Source organism: Haliotis asinina, chromosome 6 (assembly GCF_037392515.1).
Source record: "Haliotis asinina isolate JCU_RB_2024 chromosome 6, JCU_Hal_asi_v2, whole genome shotgun sequence".
Taxonomy (NCBI): Eukaryota; Metazoa; Mollusca; class Gastropoda; order Lepetellida; family Haliotidae; genus Haliotis; species Haliotis asinina.
In genome coordinates, this window is record NC_090285.1 from 15,324,344 (window position 1) to 15,344,517 (window position 20,174).

The 20,174-nt window shown below is 40.9% G+C and overlaps 1 protein-coding gene across 2 annotated transcripts in view; it reads right to left on the reverse strand.

Annotated features, from left to right (window-relative positions):
- LOC137287161 (brefeldin A-inhibited guanine nucleotide-exchange protein 3-like) overlaps window positions 1–20,174 on the reverse strand; it is a 58,229-nt gene that overhangs the window by 10,951 nt on the left and 27,104 nt on the right. For both annotated transcript variants that reach the window (XM_067819326.1, XM_067819327.1), the window contains 14 exons: window positions 19,554–19,710; window positions 18,725–18,841; window positions 17,395–17,613; window positions 16,921–17,161; window positions 16,163–16,282; window positions 15,337–15,519; window positions 14,033–14,285; window positions 12,841–13,020; window positions 11,617–11,872; window positions 5,804–5,978; window positions 4,001–4,482; window positions 3,239–3,409; window positions 1,257–1,374; window positions 176–404 (listed from right to left, as the gene is read on the reverse strand). In XM_067819326.1, the coding sequence (XP_067675427.1) occupies window positions 176–404; window positions 1,257–1,374; window positions 3,239–3,409; window positions 4,001–4,482; window positions 5,804–5,978; window positions 11,617–11,872; window positions 12,841–13,020; window positions 14,033–14,285; window positions 15,337–15,519; window positions 16,163–16,282; window positions 16,921–17,161; window positions 17,395–17,613; window positions 18,725–18,841; window positions 19,554–19,710 (2,901 nt within the window). The remainder of the gene's footprint in view (window positions 1–175; window positions 405–1,256; window positions 1,375–3,238; window positions 3,410–4,000; window positions 4,483–5,803; window positions 5,979–11,616; window positions 11,873–12,840; window positions 13,021–14,032; window positions 14,286–15,336; window positions 15,520–16,162; window positions 16,283–16,920; window positions 17,162–17,394; window positions 17,614–18,724; window positions 18,842–19,553; window positions 19,711–20,174) is intronic.

Genomic DNA, 20,174 nt, shown 5'->3' on the forward strand with positions numbered 1-20,174 from the left:
AGTGACAAATGGGGCCTTTTTGTCACAATTGTATTAGTCTTAAAAAATTTCAGTCTGTGAAAGTGTCTTCTGTTGGCTGTGTTGATTATGCAGTGCAGGGATACTTCTCACTACAGTTCAAAACAAGTCACTAGGCTACTGTAATGTTCATCCTAGACAACAACTTCCTCCCTACCTGCTGAGCCAGCTGTTTGAGCCGGACACATTCCATCTTGGTACAGTCCTTCCTGGTGGCGACCTTCACCTGGCCGATGTCACCGTAGAAGTTCTCAGAGTTCGCATGGAAGAGCACCATGAGTTGTCGAATGTTGAAGGTGGTCACATCCAGCGCCCTCTGTAGGGCTGCTGCACTCATCTGCCACATCTCCTCAGTCAGCAAAGGGCCCCCGCTCAACATCACATGCCTGTAACATTCATAAACACAACTAGTGAGTCAAGTTTGATCCTAGTTTGTATTTCAGTAATGGCATTCAGTGAGGGAGAGTGTCGAACTGAAGCAGGTCTTAGACTTCCCCACATGGTGAAACCCACTAAATGGAATGGAAACAAACACTTTTGCTTATGTAAATCCATGGATAAAAATCCTTAAAAATAGCAGAAATGTACCTGTCCAATATTCTTAACCCCAGTCCCTGTGCTCAAAATGAGAATACAAAATCTGAAATATACATATGATGGACTTCAGAAAGCAACAGTCCAAACTGTAGACGTGACCATCAGTAGTGACACAGGAAATCGCAATGACGCGGGATGTAACATGAGTCACATTGTGACTAAAAGTATCATGAGATGACCCCTCTTATGTGGTCATTCCCTTTGTGCAGCATGGCTGAGTTTGCTCTAATCCTTCTTCTGTTGTTAGGTACATGGTTATTGACTGAATTATACTGTGTTAGCATCAGCAGACTATTTTTAGTCATGTGACAACTGGTCTGTAATAGTCCGATCAACAATGTAAACAGGACTAAAGGCAGTTTCTCTTGCTAACAAGCATGCGTATGTTTACAAGCCAAGGATCACAATCAAGGGGAATCTGATCAGAAGTAAAGAAGTATTTAACTTGACTTGTTATGAATCACAGTTTGGGTAACTTCTTTGACTAGCTTGAAAACGATACAAGAATCTGTACCTCAACATCACATCATCTGAATAAAGAATCTGTTAATCCGTAAAGCTTGTCCTTTGTTTCTATCACAGGTTTGGCCCACACTTGATAATGTGGACAGCCAGGATACAGCAGGTATATCGTGACTCACCTAAGACAGGAGCACCCAAGGCGGGAGATGTTCTCCACAGGCTGGGCAGCACACTCTGTGAGGACGTCCAGGGTCTGCTTCAGCATGAACTCCAGGTGTGGGTGCTCCTCCTCCCGACCTGTCACACAGTTGTGTGTATGTGTACACAGTCATACATGTTATGTACAGTCAGCTGTACGTATAGTCACATACTGTCATACACATGTAACATACAGTCAGCTGTACATATAGTCACCTATAGTCACACACATGTAATGTACACTCAGCTGTACGTATAGTCACATACAATAACACACGTGTAATATACAGTCAGCTGTACGTATAGTCACATACTGTCATACACATGTAACATACAGTCAGCTGTACATATAGTCACCTATAGTCACACACGTGTAATATACAGTCAGCTGTACGTATAGTCACATACAATAACACACATGTAATGTACAGTCAGCTGTACGTATTGTCACATACAGTCACACACATGTAATGTACACTCAGCTGTATGTAGTCACATACATGTAACATACAGTCAGCTGTACGTATTGTCACATACAATAACACACATGTAATGTACAGTCAGCTGTACGTATAGTCACACACATGTAATGAACAGTCAGCTGTACGTATAGTCGCATACAGTCATACACATGTTATGTACAGTCAGCTGAACGTATTGTCACATACAGTCACACATATGTAATGTACACTCAGCTGTACGTATAGTCGCATACAGTCATACACATGTAAGGTACAGTCAGATGTACATATAGTCACATACAGTCATACACATGTAATGTACACTCAGCTGTACGTATAGTCACATACAGTCACACACATGTAATGTACACTCAGCTGTACGTATAGTCGCATACAGTCACACACGAAACGTACAGTCAGCTGTATGCATGGTCATACACTGTCATACACATGTAATGTACAGTCAGTGAGTGAGTAAGTTTAGTTTTACGTCACACTTAGCAATATTCCAGCTATATGGCGACGGTCTGTAAATAATCGAGTCTGGACCAGACAATCCAGTGATCAACAACATGAGCATCGATCTGCGCAATTGGGAAGCGATGACATGTGTCAACCAAGTCAGCTAGTCTGACCACCCGGTCCTGTTAGTCGCCTCTCATGACAAGCACAGTCACCTTTTATGGCAAGCATGGGTTGCTGAAGGCCTGTTCTACCCCAGGACCTTCACGGGTCTAATGTACAGTCAGCTGTACATATAGTCACATACATGTAATGTACACTCAGCTGTACATATAGTCACATACATGTAATGTACACTCAGCTGTACGTATAGTCACATACAGTCATACACATGTAATGTACACTCAGCTGTACGTATAGTCACATACAGTCATACACATGTAATGTACAGTCAGCTGTTCGTATAGTCACATACAGTCATACACACGTAACGTACAGTCAGCTGTACGCATAGTCATACATGGTCGTACACATGTAATGTACAGTCAGGTGTACGTATAGCACATACATTCACATACATGTAAGGTACAGTCAGCTGTATGTATAGTCAGAAAAAGTCATACACATGTAATGTACAGTCAGCTGTATGTATAGTCAGAAACAGTCATACTTACACATAGTCACATACATGTAATATCCAGTCAGCTGTACATATAGTCAGATATAGTCACACACACACATGTAGTCACATCCAGTCACATATATCTAATGTACAGTCAGCTGTACGTATAGTCAGACACAGTCATAAACACATATATAATCACATCCAGTCACATATATGTAATGTTCAGTCAGTTGTACATATAGTCATAAAGTCATACAGTCATACGTACAGTTAGTCACATCCACTCACATACATGTCATGTCTATACATGTCATGTCCAGTCAGTTGTATGTGTAGTCATACAAACTCAGACTCATACAAACTCAGAGAAAGCTATTCATGTTTGAAAACTAATTTCAGCAAAACAATGACTTACCTATAAATTTAGACAAATATTCCACTACTAGGTCTGACATGTTTCCACAACACTGTTTGAAGTTTACAGCCCCTATTTCCCAGTAACCATGGATACGAGAGCCTCTTCGGAGCCATGACTGCAGCATGGGTAAGAGCAGATGGTTGATGTTGTAAACAGCAAACCGAGGACCTGAAACACGGAACACAAATCAATTTTTTTTTTTTTTTTAATATTTATCCTATATCTGCTGAAGCTTGACACAAATGAACACATTAATTCCTAGATTTAGTCAGAATAATGAAAACTTTTATGTTCATCAAAACATATTCAGAAAACCATGTGGTCTACAATGATTATAATGAAAACATTGAAAATCAGAACATCAGAAAATCAGATTGATCTCTTGTACAATTACAGTGGCCAGTATTTCCAAAGACAGAAAACTGTAATTTTGCTACCTTAACCATGTGATACACTTTCACAATATATTGCAGCAAATATTGCATAATGCCAGCACACATCGCAATAGATCACAATACGAACATTTTGGCAATATCCAACCCTATTGTAAACCTGACCTTAGCCATTTGTCTTAAGCAATGTCCCTCATCGCTAAACAGTGGGAACATTCCAGAACCATGTTCCATCTTTAGCGTCTTCTCTGAGGTCCAGATTTCATACAATGCTGTTCAGTTTAGTTATGTCAACTATTAAGAGTCCACAAAAATCCAAAAACAATGCTTTATAACTCAAATATTTTTGAATTTTTGAAATCCCTACCTGGAACATCAGCAGCAGACCGGAGCAGCTCGAAGAGCATCTCCATGGTCTGTGGTTGGAAGGTCTTTGGGCAGCTTGATATGGAAGTGGCCAGACCATCCAGCAAAAGAAACCACACATGGAGGATCCGAGATGGATTGTCCAGCTCCTCCAGAGGCACTGGCCGCCATTTTGTGTCAGCAGACGTCAACTTAATGCCTGAGTCAACCAGAGTGGGATCTGATTGAGACTGATGTGTTTCTGGAGACAGGGCATCTAGCATCCCCGAATCGGCAGAAGTTATGCTTTGTGAGTCAAACACAGGGTCTGACAGTTCAGATATGTGAAGTCCTTTTGGCTTCTCATCATCTAATGAGTTTTCTTTCTGGAAGACATGTCCTGTTTTAGCTTCTTCAGACTCTGTGAAGCTCTTGGAGAAGGACTCAAAGTTCATGTTGGGGATGACCGGGTCAACGAGCCGCACAGTGGAGCCCAACTGTATCCTGGAAATAACCAATATTTCTAAATACTAGGAACAGTCTTTAAACAAAAATTTTAAAGCTGGTTAAAAGAAGTTAACAATACTAGCGCTTCTTGTTTCAGCAGTTACTTTTTTTGATCTGTATGTTGAGTAACATAACACGCAACAGACAAAATATTCAAATCTCAACCAACAATCCAGTGACAGATATCAAGAGCAACGATCCATACTATTGGGGTAAGATGGCATGCAACCAAGCAATCGGGTCTGACCACCTAATATATTATGTCACTTCGAACAACAAACACAGGCAGCAGAATACCACTTACACCCTAAATCCTCTCGTGACATATTTAGTAAAGGTATTAAAATTTACTTGACCTTGGAAACATGTCACCAACAAAGTAAAGATCTATGACCAGCATCCCTATAGATTTACTTTGAACAGCATACAGCAATGCTGTGCTATAGTCTGTAAAGAGTGGGGATACAATCAGGAGATAAACATCATGTGCTGGCCAATTTCTGGGTGTTATTGAGTATTTGAAGCGTGGAAACTTGGAACTGATGGCGTTGGCCGTTATTCCAACTTAACTACACATGACTTGAATGACCTCAGTACTGCAGGCGAAGCAACAAAACAATTGTGTGCAATATTTGCATGTGTCAATATGCAGTGAATAGTCTTACATTTTCCGGGAATCGAATACCATTTGATCATGTCTTTCAGCCAATCAGATTAACGAACACGATGACTTTTGATTTACAATCAGAATTCAGCAAACCACGCTTGCCGTAACAGGTGACTGACTGAATCGGGTGGTCAGGATTGCCAACTTGGTTGATATGTCATTTTATTAATCGCCCGAGGAGGATACTGCAGTGTAATACTTTTACAGCAGTATCACACTAGTGTAATAAAGCTAGAAGTATGACGTCATAAGGGTTCAGAGTTATGACGTCACAATGCTAATGCCGCTGTTGCATTGGTACTAAACCTAGTTTGACTCATGGAAAACTGGGAGTCCTAACACTGTAGCCGCAGTTTCTATCAATTTGTTTTGGAAGTAATAAACAGAATACTAAACTCGCTTCCATGAAATATCATTTTTATTAAATGGAGTGAATGATTTGGTATCGAACAAGCGAAATCATGACATGTATCCTCAATGTATCCCATCTGCACAGACCAATGCTTTGATGTTGATCACAAGATTGTCTGGTCCATATTTGATTATTTACAGACCACTGCCAAAAAGGGCGGATATTGCTGAGTGCAGCATTAAATGACAAACAAACCCTGGAATACAGTGTCAAACCTAACTGACTCTACATCGCCTCACCTCTGAGCACCTTTGAAGTTTGGACATGCTGGCATCTTCCACATGGATGCCAGGATCTGGCAACAGCGGCGGAGATACTGTAAGGCAGGGATACACAAGTTCTCCCCTGTGGATCCACCCAGACCCATGTCACTGCCAGAGTCAGACTCATCGTCACTCATTTCCTCAAACATGCCTGAAAATACAGACTGATTGGACTGTTGACCTTACAAGAACTCCTACTAAGGTCCTTCGACCTTCCTACAGATGCATATAATCACAGTAAATGATCTGATTTTAATGAGTATGTAATTTTCTGAATAAAATTGATATTTTATACTTTATATCTTCCTGGCGAAGTTAGTGGAACACCTGAAATCCCTTGAAGTTCCCTTCTAAAAGAAGCGGACATAAAATCACACTCACCTAAGTATTACCTGCCTTTTCCCGTGCACATGGACAGCTGACCACCATGCTACTGCACTCTCTCCTGCAATTGCCTGACACAAGAATGTGAGAATTCAGCGTGTCTGTGAGGGGCGGTTGGGAGGGCTTCAGCCATGAGTCAGGATAAGTATAAAATATCAAATTTATTCAGAAAATTACATATTTTTCCTTATCCTGACTCATGCTTAATTGCTTACAGCGGTGGGTCAGGCCACACTGGATTCTGCATATTCGGTGTAGATTTTAGGGGGAATCAGAAGGTGTTGTTGACTGGTACATGATGACACTGATAAAGCTAGTGTCCTGTTAGTTTCTGATGCAACTAAATATCACAATATAACAATCGAAACCAGTTGGGACCTTTTTTCATGTATAATTATCTTCATAATGAATGCAAGGTCATAATCACTTATGCTAGTCTGTTCAAGACGTGTGCATGGACTTTCCACCAAAATACTCCGCAGAGCGTCTGGTTTCCATAAGTCACATGATAAATCAGGTGAGTTAATTCAGCGTCGTCGGGGAACTGTTAGTTGCTGAGCAACGACAAGTGGTCCAAACTGATGAAAGCCAGTGACGCCCTCCATGACTATGTCTCACAAATAATGGTTGGCGAATACTGTATTTGACTTCCAAAAACAGCCTTCCATAATAGCAGATAGCAAGCAATTACCATGTAGCGCTAGTGTCGAGGCTAGAGCTCTGACTTCATGTGTGTTAGAGGCTCATGGAGGGTCTAATCCTGCTGCTTTATATGCTCTAAGTATAACAGCTCTGATCCAGACTTAGATAGTGTTGCGTGGTACTTCCGTGGGTGTCTCAGTAGATATAGGAATAAACAGGCGCTTGAACCGTTGTCTTCTAGACTGGGTACGTGCAATGTATATTTTCAACGCTCTCACATGACATAATGATAAATCTTGAGTATCATACAGTCCTAAGATTGAAGACAAAGCCAGTATACAGAACTGTCTACCCGGTTGACCGAGCAGTTGATTCTTTGCTATGAAGTCCCATCTTAGACCTAAATGAGCTGTTTCTAGGTGACTTGTGTCGAAGCTCGTTCGATTAAAGTCTAGAGCATGAATTTCTGATATTCTTGCCGTTGTAGCCAAGGCAAGTAAAAATAATGTCTTTTGAGTGAACATTTCAATTGAAGTTCAATCAAGTGGTTCATATACATCAGTTGTGAGATGTTGGAGTACAATATTTAGATCCCATGCTGAGCTCTAAATCTGTGTTGTTGATCTTCAAACTTGAACAAACGTAATGAGCTCTGGTACTTTAGTCAGTTTGGTCCCTGTTCCAACGGTGATGACTGAGCTGAGAGCAGCTAAATATGTAGATAATTTAGAACCCTTCAGACCTTTAGACTGACATAAATAGCATAAATAATCTGCTACTTGAGGATGAGTTGCCTTGTTCGCCGAAAATCCCTTTTTCTGGCGTACGTCTCAAACCATTTCCACTTGTCGTCATAAAGTGTGTGAGTGGATTTCCATAAAGCTACGGTTACTGCTTTTATCTCTCTCTCTGAATATCCTCTGCATTTCAAACAAAGTTTTAATATGGTATATACATGAAGACAGAATACTGATGGTGGGCCGTGTATTTGTTTTGTGTAGGGATGAATGAGAAGATTCTTCCACTCTGGTAACTGTATTGCTGGTTGTCCTAGCTCTTCTTTAAATGCTGGAAACAAATCTCTCATTGGCCAGTAAGACGCGACCAAAATCAGTTGTAACCTGATTGTTTGTCTGATTTTCTCAATACTTTTGGTAGCAGTACTGTAGGGGGAAACACGTACGTGTTTAGTCCTTCCCATGGAATGCTGAGAGCGTCCGTTGCCCAGGCTAGGGGATCTGGTACCAACAATGGTTGTTGTCTGTTTGTTGAATCTCATCCAAAGGTTAGATTGATTAGTTGAAACGCTTCCTGATGCAGCATCCATTCTGTTGGAGATGGGCGTAGGGGACAAGATAAGCCATCTGCCATGACATTGCAGGCTCCTGGTATGTGACATGCTTTTACTTGAAGATTCAGACTGTCGACTAGGTTGAACAGTTGAAATGTTTGGCGTAACAGAGATAGTGATCTTGTTGATCCTTGTTTGTTTATATAAAACGCTACTGCTGAGTTGTCCATGTGGATCATTAATAACTTATTTCTCAATGCTGTCGACCAGTGGTGGATGGCATGAATGACTGCTTTGATTTCCATGGTTGATGTGAAGATCTTGTTCCTCTTTGTCCCAGATTCCTGCTGCTACCTCGTTTCCCATATGACCTCCCCATCCTTGTAGGGATGCGTCTGCGTATAGGTCGTTGTTAATACCAGCTCTAACATATAGGTCGGTGAGTCCACCACATCAGAAAAGGCTTCACGCTGTCTGGTAGCGGAATCTGTCCTCTGTTGTTGAGATGAAGATTCAAGAAATGTTGTAAGGGACGTAACTGCAGTCTTCCTCTTTTGGTCATATCTTGTGCTGACGTGAGAAGGCCTAGTAGACACTGCCATTGTTGAAGTGTTCGTGGAGAGAGTAGAGCTTGTGTTATCATTTCTTGAATCTTGACCCACCAGTCCTCCTGAACTACAATCTGATTTAACATAGTGATGAAACGAATCCCAAGGAATTTGATATCTTGTTGAAGTTCCAGTTCCGACTTTAGGTGATTTACTAACCAACCCAGTTGTGTTAGTAGCCTGATCGTGAAGTCTAACTGTAGTCTGAGTTGACTTTTCTGTTGATGCGCTTGTATCCCATCGTCCAGATAAACCGCACTGCGTAGCCCCCTGAGGTGTAGATAATTGACAATGGGCTTGGTTATCCGTCTAAACAGCCATGGGGCTGAAGATAATGCACTATCCATTGATAATGCTGACCGTTGAAAATGAAGCGTAGATATTTTCTGGATTCTTGATGTATCAGGATATGCAGGTATGCATCTTGCAGATCTATGCTGGATAGATAGTCGGCTGGTCTGATGAGGAGTCTTAATTGAGGCAGATGTACCATCTTGAAATGTTCTGGCTTCCGTACAAACTTTTTGTTGAATTCCTTCATTTTGTAGATGAGACAGAATTCTCTCTGAAATTCTTCTTCGGTACTAGGAAAATTGGAAAATAAAATCCGGCTGTTAGATTCTGTGGCTGTATTACTTCTACTGCTCCCTTCTGCAACAGTGTTGATATAGCATCAGTCAACTTGTCTTGTTGATTGTTTGCGTAGAAGATGGGAGTTGGTTGTTTTGTCAGCAGTGTATCCTCCAGCGGGATCTTGTAGCCATCTCATAGAATATTTATGACATAGTTGTCGTTCAGGATTCCCCAATTTTCCCAGTAGCGTTGAAGACGTCAAAGTGTCGTTGGATTTTATCATCATAACTTCCCTTGAATCTTGAGTATACCGTCGAATACCGTAGGTGCAGACCATGGGGTTTCATCATGTATGTGTTGAACTCGTTGGTATCCTTAGATGGGACAGCCAGGTTTACACCATCTGTGATCCACGATCCGAGTCCGAAAACAAGACTTCCTCCGGTGACAATTCATGCTGATGTCTAACTTCATTCTTCCTGGAGAAAGATGAATCCATAGATCGCCGACGATCCTGACTGCGTGAGTCTAAGTCCGAAGGGGAGGATGACTGCATACGACGTCTTCTATATATAGGAGAGACTGAAGGAGCCCTTCTCCACTGGTGCGTCCATCCACAAGTGCACTTACATGAGCGTATGACGTCACTCACCCAAGTATAGTTACTCGTGTGAGTGCACTCACTCGGCATGGGTATATCCTTCTCTGTGCTGCAATCTGATGATCTGGACCTGGATCTTCTGGAATGGGTGCGTGCATACACCTCCTCTTCATCCTCAGATGTGAGTGTCGGTCTAGATGAATGCTCTCGTTGAATCACAGTCAACACAGTTGACGAGTGCAGTCAACTTTCCTCTTCCAATCTTCGTTCTATGAGTTCATCATCTGCGTTGTAAATTGTTGCATGAAGATGCCTGCGTTGAATGCATTTGGTGCGTGCATTGACGACTGTGTTGAAGAGTTGTCTACGATGCCCGCGAGTGCATTCGACATCTGCGATGTCTGTGGGAAGATGAGATGTGTTCTGAGGTGTTGAAGATGCCGTTGGCGTCGATCTAGTTGGCAAAATCCTATGCATGGTGTCTTCACCCTGTATCATTAACGGAGACTCATCAAAATATTGATGTTCTTCTAAGGGGACTATCTCCTCCCCAAATGAGTTCTTTATCTGCAAGGGATGATTCTGAGATGATCTAGCAGGTGACGACTTCAACTTTTTAATTTTCTTGGTCTGTGACAGTCCTGTCTCAGCAGCGTCTTGGGAGGGGACTTGCCCAACCCTGGACACGACCTTGGAGATACGACTGGCTTCTCGCTGGAATGAATCTCAGCATCAACAATTAACCAGTTACCTGACCTTATCTCACTAGACTCAGACATGGCTAATGCGAGCCGATGTTGCTTGTCTCTAGCACGTCTATGAACACAGCGTAAATATAATAAAAATTCTGCTTCAGACAATTTATTGCAAAAAACACAACAAATGTGAGCAGAACATAAAGGTTTACACACGGGGCAAAGTATGTGCGGGTCAATCACCGACGACCATATTCTGCACCAAAAACACGATTTCATCAACTGAGACTAAGTCTCAGTTGACGAAATACATGTTAGAAATAGACACAATAATTACAAAATTGTATCATAATAAAAAATATAACAAATATATACAAGCCAAAAACTGTATAAAGCACAAATTTAATTAAAAAATCCAGGAGCCCGGGTGCCTCCAGCCGCCTTTGTCAAGCGATAGGCGATAGGGAGAGAGTGAAGTGGCATGGCGGTCTGCTGACCATGTGCGCGGGAAAAAGCAGGTAATACTTGGGTGAGTGTGATTTTACGTCCACTTCTTTTAGAAGGGAACTTCAAGGGATTTCAGGTGTTCCACTAACTTCGCCAGGAAGATGAGAGTAAGCAATTAAGCATGAGTCAGGATAAGAAAAAATTTACATTTTGTAAATCCACACTACTGTAAACATGAGTAAGATTTATTAAACCCTCACCCCTACAAACATGAGTTTACAGTTTTTTAAACCCTCCCCTCTTCAAACATGAGTTTAAGATGATTTAAACCCTCAACTCTGCAAACATGTGTTTAATATTTATATATTCTCACCCTTTCATACATGAGTTTAAGATTTTCTAAACCCTTATCCTTGCAAACATGGGTTTAAGATTTTTTTAACCCTCAACCCTCTGAACACTTAATTATGATTTTTAAATCCTCAACCTTTGGAACATGAGTTTAAGATTTTTAACTCCGAATCCCCGCCTACATGCACTTATCTCACCTGGGCCGTTGACATATTTCAGAAGACAGAGAATACAGTCGACTGTAGCATTGGCAAACACCAGCACATTGTCTGTGTTGAGATAAACCTCAAACACATCGAGCACAGCCGCCACATGTCTCTGTCTAGCCTCGTTCACCTCCTCATTAGCTGTGTATTCTATCTTCACTGAACGGAGAGCTCCAAACAAGGGCCGCCACCCTGACTGGATCTGTGCCGTGCACGCCTCTACCAGTTCACAGATAGAACACACAATCTGGATGAATAGAATACATAGTTTTCATTCACTTGATCACATGATCCTGATGAAAATATGCTAACAACACTCAATAGCAAACAAAATCAACTTGAAGAGAACACAATGCCATCTTTAAACAGAGTACACAATTCAGATGAGTAAAACACAGTGCCTTCACTTTGAATGTTCTAGTTTAATAGAACATACTACCATCCAGTAATAGAACACATGACTTGGATCAACAAAACACACTGACATTATTCAATAGAACACACACATTGAGATGAACAGTGCCTTCTCTGCTTGATCCAACAGAATATGACATCTTGTCAGCGATCAATAGAACACATGATCTAGATGAAATGAATAGAACATACTGCCATCATTTGCTGGACGAAGAATACTGAATATTCAATGATACAGGACACTACATCAAAAGATGAACTTGAGTTGTATTGAGGAAAATTTCAGATTTATCATTGGACTCTTTAGAAAGGATAGCCAAATGAGACAGACCATTGATGCTCACATGCCTAGTAAAATTCAAATTTGGTTAAGCTGACCAAAATATGAAAAAATCATTTGACACAATACATAGATAGCATTCACAGACTAATATCTTGATCCAAATACAGAGGAAACTGTCAAAACCAGCACTCGACAGGGCTGCATAAATAATTCCATTTAGACTACATTCTGGACCTAGATTTTTGACAGGCCTTAGATAGTTGAAAGTTAATGCTAATGTATTGCACTTACGACGGTCTTAGCACTGAGAGAGCTTCAAAACTCTGGGCCCTGGATTGTAGAGCTGACACTGATACCTACGACTAGAACTGAACCAATTTGGTGATTCTCATATACATTGTTGTATCACATGGTTCTCTCAACTACTGCACACATGACTGAAGCCACTAATAACATGTACAAGTATACCCATACTGAACTTCCACAGTAGTCACACCTGAAAATACAACCATGATTACCTGGTCTTGTACATCCCCATCACACAGGTCTAGACACAGCATGTCCTCAAACGTCTTACACAGGAACTCGTTGATGTGGAAGTGGGGCCGCTCCTCGCGGTTACTAAGCATTGCCACAATGAAATCATGGATGCAGGTGACGGCCATCTTGGATATGCTTCTGTCCCGACTTCCAGTTGCCTGGCAACAAAGAACAAGTATTACCTTGTGTCTACACATAAAGCACACTTCCATATATCAAAATGCTTTTTGCTACGTACAGTTCTAGAAGATTAATGACACTGGGCTAAAACATTAAGCAGGTCATGATGAAATCATCGACCTGTGTGACAAATTTTTATAAATTCAGTGTGTCACAATTCATTAGTGTATTACTGTATCACAAATTAACCCCAATTAACAATATCTCAACTCTTGTCGAATTTCTGTATCAATTTTCAAAAATGTAAATCTAAAAGATCTTGACACTGATCTCAGCCAAGTAGTTGCCTAATTAACCAATCACACATGACAGACAAAAACATCTTGTTAGCCATTTCACTGAAAAATTTTGATCAACAATTTCGCACCCTCACATATACATGTTTCCATGACTTAAACATAGCAATATACAGTCAAATCCCAAGGAGTCGAATCGCTGGGAATCAAGCAATAAATCGATGTATTCAAGACATAGGTATGTCTACGAGGGTAGAAAAAAAGATGATCGAATATCGAAAAATTCCTTTCATCAGCACATCATATCAAAATATAGCACACCAATACATTAGGTGACATAGATGATGAAAACAAGTAGTGTATACATATGGACACATTCCAATACTAGCACGATGAAATGCAAAATACATGTACCTCTCAAATCCATAACAAAATCTATCAGCAATGGACAAATATACATTGCACCATCTTGAATCTTGTTGAAACAAAAAGACAAACTCACTTCTGGAAAAAGTCTGACATTAATGTTTGCTTCTAGGAATCACTCCTTAATTTATCCAAAAATTCACGGACACTTGCCAGTATTTGATTTATTGTGACTTGTCTGTATGTATATATACATGAAGGAGGCATATTATGTCATCCCTAAATGCTGATAAAAAGTTTTGGGGATCACTTCTGTCCATGACTTACCTATACATGGCCTAAAAAGATCCTTAAAACACACAAAGAACAGAACATGAGAGCTACTTACATCGACCAGATATGGTGATATAACGCTCCACACTCGGACAAGATGCTGCAGAGGTCGTGAACTGTGGACGACCTTCATAAGAACCTCCTGTAACCTGTAAAGGTGAAGGGCATTGGTAGGGAGTCGAGGGACTCCTCCATCCATGTCTGGGCCAGCATGTTTCTTCAACTGAATCCGACTTGCTTCCCCAAGCTCTGCCAGGAAACTTAGCAAAGCCTGCAGGTTGAGCTTTTCGGCTGCATCCTCAAATATCCTGGTGGGATGAAAAAGTCTCTCAGAATTGTGTGTTGTGATGATTGGTTCACTCCCCAAGTATTGGTCCATTGTTTCAAGAGTGGCAACGTTTTATATTGGAATTCATTTATTGACATCAATAAACTTGTACACACTTCTTGTTTATTGATATTATTGTTTACTTTTTGTGATAAAGTGAGTGGGTTTTGTTTCATGCAGCTTTCAGCATTATTACAGCAATATGATGACAAGGGGACACCAGAAATCGTCTTCACACAATGCACCCATACCCACATGGCCAATCAAACCCAGGTCTTTTTGAGACAAGTGAAAGCTTAAACACTTTAGAACATTCGTGCCTAAACATCAGCATATCCCTTCACTCTCACTCAGGAAATACCAACATTTAGGCTCTCATGTCGTAAACATAGTATGATATGGACACTCATATGATATCCTCTATATTAACCAAAACAAAGTTAATATGAATTTTGAAAAATTCACAACCTCAACCCAGTTCAGTTGTTCTGCATGAATAAAGGATGAAAATCCTCTGATACAAGAAATAGGAAACAAGGCTTGGGAAGTGACTTTCAAAAGTTCTTTTACTCTGGACAGACCGGTAATTCCACACAGCACACATGTTATTCTTCAAATATACATCCTGAAAACCTCTTATCCTCAAATGTCATGCTCATCCTATTCCAGTATTCTGACATCAAACGTCCCGTGAAGGTCCTGGGGTAGAAAAGGCCTTCAGCAACCCATGCTTGCCATAAAAGGAGACTATGCTTGTCGTAAGAGGCGACTAATGGGATCGGGTGGTCAGGCTTGCTGACTTGGTTGGCAAGTTATCAGTTCCCAATAGTGCAGATCGATGATCCTGTTGTTGGTCACTGGATTGTCTGGTCCAGACTCGATTATTAACAGACCACCGCCATATAGCTGTAATATTGCTAAGTGTGGAGTAAAACTAAACTCACTCACATCAAACTGTTAAAATGTTTCAGAAAAAGTTCAATATACTTGGAATGTAAGAACAAAGTTACAAAGTTATTTCATAACTCTACCTGTCGACTTCTTGTGACAAGCCACACAAGGCTTTAGATGCCTGAGCAGGAGTCAACACCCCTCCTCCTGACAATGCACTGTCCCAACCTGACTCTATACTACTCTGTCGGATGAGCTCTGCCACGTTGATACGAGGGGCCACAGGTATAACAGAGGCCACAGGACTGGCATACAGGTCACATCTGTAAACAACGCCCGTATATGATGTGTGACAGTTAGTTGTTTTACATCTAGTAACACAGAACATAACTCAAGACAAGGCATGGAGGGATAGCATCAAAGCCTAGGGTGATATTGTCCCATATGGATTCCTAATTTCAACCATTCTCAGCTCCCTGGGAAGGATACAGACTTAGCTTCCTGTGAAGATTTTGTATTCAAATTGCACTGGGTACAAAGGTGCATTTTAAAACATCTCACGTAAGGAAACACATCATGTGCTGAAACAAAGTATAAAAGATACTTAGAAGTGAAATAAACACAACAAAAGGTCAATATCAGATTGCTGTATCCCAAACACGCTGATCAGATCACCACAAATAGGGTTTTATGACATGCAGACACTTACAAAACAACAACTTCTCAGATGACCAAGATATTTTATGACAAGCTTCTTTATTATTCTTAGAATAAAGAAGCTTAATCTACAAAATATCTACAACAACTTTTAAATGTCGCTAAAAGACAACTTACCAGTATACTTCCCAACAATTACTCTACTTTATGATTTCTTTCAGAATAATCCATGTATATGAACAGGTGACTTATTCACCATGACATCACCTTGGAGATACTGACATTAGTTGGCAAGATTACTGTACTTACTCAATCTCTGCACTTGCGTTGAGTTCTGGGTTCTGTTCCTGGTGCACCTTGGGGAGGCTGGACTGGTTGTTGCCGCCACTGAAGTAGGTGTGCTCCAGCTCAGAGATGTGGGCACAGCACCTGCAGTCACAGATGTGCTCAGTCACAGTCACAAATGTATTCGGTTACAAGTACAGTCACAGATGTACTCAGTCACATGTGTACTTAGTCACAGTCACCCATATACTCGGTTACAAGTACAGTCACAGATGTACTCAGTCACATGTGTACTTAGTCACAGTCACAGTCACCCATATACTCGGTTACAAGTACAGTCTCAGATGTACTCAGTCACATGTGTACTAAGTCACAGTCACAGTCACAGATGTGCTCACTCAGTCACACATGTACTCAGCAGTGATTGAAATAATTTTTCAACTCAACCTGACAGCCAGGCTGGTGGCCCATACATATTGCCTGCCCATCTTGAAAGTTGCCTGCCCACCTTTTTAACTTACTTTTTAGCAATAACTTACAAAAATGCCGCCATTTTGTAACAAGCACAAACAAGCAAGTAATTCCTCCAAACTTAAAACATTTTGGTTTCAAGACATTTAACAAAGTATGTATGCAACAATTTGATTTCTAGGGTTATTATTATTATTGATGCTGCCATTATTTCTTTCACTGCCATGTTGTTTGGATAAGTTAATCTAAGATTGTGTCTATAAACATGATCAACTGATTTACATAGTTCACTATATAAACACTGAACCAACCTGAACACATGTTTCCAGCAATCAGCAGCATGGCTGCCCATCTCCAACCCCGTTGTCATGACAACATCCATACTGAGGACATGAGCTGCATGGAGTCGGACCAGCTTTGGTTTCCCTGGCAACACAGAGGTCTTTCCTGGAACCTTGGCATCAGTGGGCTTAGGTCCTACTCTCAAGTCCTCCTTCACACATGAAGTGTTTGCCAGCTGGGTGAAGGCGCTGCCACACCGTTCCTGTAGACCTGAAGTGAAGCAGCCACAGAATGGTGAAAACAGTACTTCTAACATGATATTTCCTTGTTAAATATATTAGGTTCCACAGCATGAGTATGACGCTCTATAGATTTATGCCAGGCATGTAACTAGCAAATTATTTTCATGCAAGCCCAATGGGTTGCAACACCTTACGTTAAGAGAGTATTGAGGGCTTGCCGAAACAATCATGTATCAGCCCAGGCCCCCTTTGAAAACATACCCAGAATGCAGCAGAGTTTGGAGGCCCTCTGGAGTCCGCTGAGGCTAAGACAGATGGCGTCCCGGGCCCTCATGCTCTCCTCCTTGGCCCCCTCTGTACCAAACATCAGGGCCAGGCTGCTGGACACTCCACAGGAACTCTTGCCGTTGAGTAACACTGACAGCACATCCAGCACCCCCTCCCAACACACATACAGGATGCGTCGTGACAGCTTCTTGCCTGCACACAAACACAACAGTTTACTTGTTCTAACAAGGGGTAGGAAATTTCTCAGATATTGATTGGCTCTGTGCGTATCTGTCCAGGTACAGTGTTAAAACAGCAGATGATTAGCTCATGTGATTCTGATCCCTGAACCCCTTAGTCGTCTGTTACAAGCTTAGTTGCCTTTCGTGGCAAGCATGGGTAGCTGAAGACCTATTCTGCCCCTGATTTTTCTTTTTCTTTCGGTAATGGTATTATATTTCTGAGTCCCTGTTAACATGCAGAACCAGACATCCTGGGTAGTGCTTGACAAAATCATAAAAGAAAAGACAGGCAACTTTATAAGAAGCAATAAAGATTATACAACAGTACATATAGTACACATAGTTCTGATACTAAGGTCTAGGGCTGCACAATATAACGGTTTACAGGTATTTACCAATTCAGATGTGAAACTGATACTTACTGCGATACACTGATCGAAAACCAGTATTTTGACATTCATTCAGAAAATTTCGTAGCACTCAAATCTATTCGGATATTTTTCACACCAAATGTCATGTGAATGTTGTAAAATGGTGACCGCCCAACAATGAACAATTTATTGAGGTGCCAAATGTTGGAGCAAAGGCTTTGAGTATGCCAGCATTTGGGGTTGAAAGGGTTCACGGTAATTGGAACTATTGATAGGAGTCATGTTAAAAAGTTTTTATCAAAGCTTAATCAAGCTTTGTGATTTTGTTGTATTTTTGCTTTAAAAATCTAGCAGTAACTTGATTGTAAGTAGTTGTTTGTTTAAAAAACTCCTTGCAATATACTGAGATACATATCGCAATATATGCCTTCACACTGCAATATATCACAATATGAAATTCTCTGCAATACCTACTCCTACTGGGGTCACATTAAGAACGACATACATTTTTATAATGATGGAATAATTTCCAGAATGCAATTTATTGGTAACTTAAAATCTTAAAATCTTCTCTAAATCTAAATCTCTAAAGATTTTGGTATTAGAGAGTAATAACTTTTGTCCTGTGACAAGATTTGAACTATGCACCTCATCCACACAATGCAAGGATATCATCTGTTGGCATAATCTTTACTGTATGGATGTACTGACCTGCCTCAACTTGGGTACTGTTAACCTGCTCATGTTCCACACTGAGCATGTTGTCCCCGCCTCGACAGCTGCTCATCATCTGGCCGCCCATCTCATGGCTGCCCAAACCATCAATGTCTGAAACAGTTACATGTAATAACAGGATACTGGCAACAAGACATCACAAGTTTAAGATGATGAAATTAGCTAAAGAACTTCTCTATTCACTTTACCAAAGGAAGGAATTTTGCCAGGGTTGTTACCATGACAAGAAGATACACACCATCCTGGTGTTCAGGTGAGAATATCATCCATATCATGATACACCAACATTTGTGAACTCCATCTTGATAAATATAACACAGCATGGTTCCAAGGGAAAAGTAGAAAACACATGCTGGTTAATACTAAACTTGACAGGATTAGTCGTTCGTTCGTGAGTGAGTGAGTGAGTGAGTGAGTGAATTGAGTGAGTGAGTGAGTGAGTGAGTGAGTGAGTGAGTGAGTGAGTGAGTGAGTGAGTGAGTGAGTGAGTGAGTGAGTGAGTGAGTGAGTGAGTGAGTGAGTGAGTGAGTGAGTGAGTGAGTGAGACTTCACTCTCTCTGTGTCTCCATACAACTGGAAAATATGGCACCCACTGCACTCTGGAGTTCATGAGCTTATTCATGACCACGTTTCTGAGTTCGTTGGTTCGCAAGTTTTGTTCTACACTTCACTCACCAATATACCAGCTCTATGGTGGCAGTCTGCTAATGTTCCAGTCTTGACCAGAAAACCCAGTGATCAACAGTATGATCATCAAACTACCTAACTGCGATACTACGTCCACCACGCCTGGTTGTACACCTACCTCTCAACATACACACTAGCTGTGTGTCCTGCCAGCTGGAGTGTGTTCCTGTGTCCAGGATGTTCCTGTAGGTCACCTGCTTGTACACTTCACTCAACCAAGATGGAGACAGAAACAGCATGACCCCACAGCTGAGCACATCATCCATGAACTCTTTCTGCAAAAGAAGTTTACTACGTTTTGACATACTGAAGAACACACACCTTTCTTGAACCTAATTTCAATTTAGAAATTACTCCATCCTGATTGGTTAATCAATAGGGCTGTAACACTGCATCAAACTACTAATGGATTGCAATTGTTGAATCTCCAATAGCAATTAATCGATGGTAGAAACAAACAATTATCAATGCATCAGTAGTATATGTGAATATGGATAGTTCAGTAATTGACTTCCACTGATAAATGTGCTGTGCAAAATATAGAATGTTTGGGTGCACACTTGCAGCTTCACTGAGTTTATGTTTTATCTGTTTACGTGATCTGGGTTTCAAGTTATTAAAAGAGACCAAATCTCCTTCAGATTGTTTATATTTCAAATAAGCAATACATGATATAACTTGCCACTTTAAAGTGATAACTGATATATCATGAACACAAGCTTACTGTAGTATTAAAAAA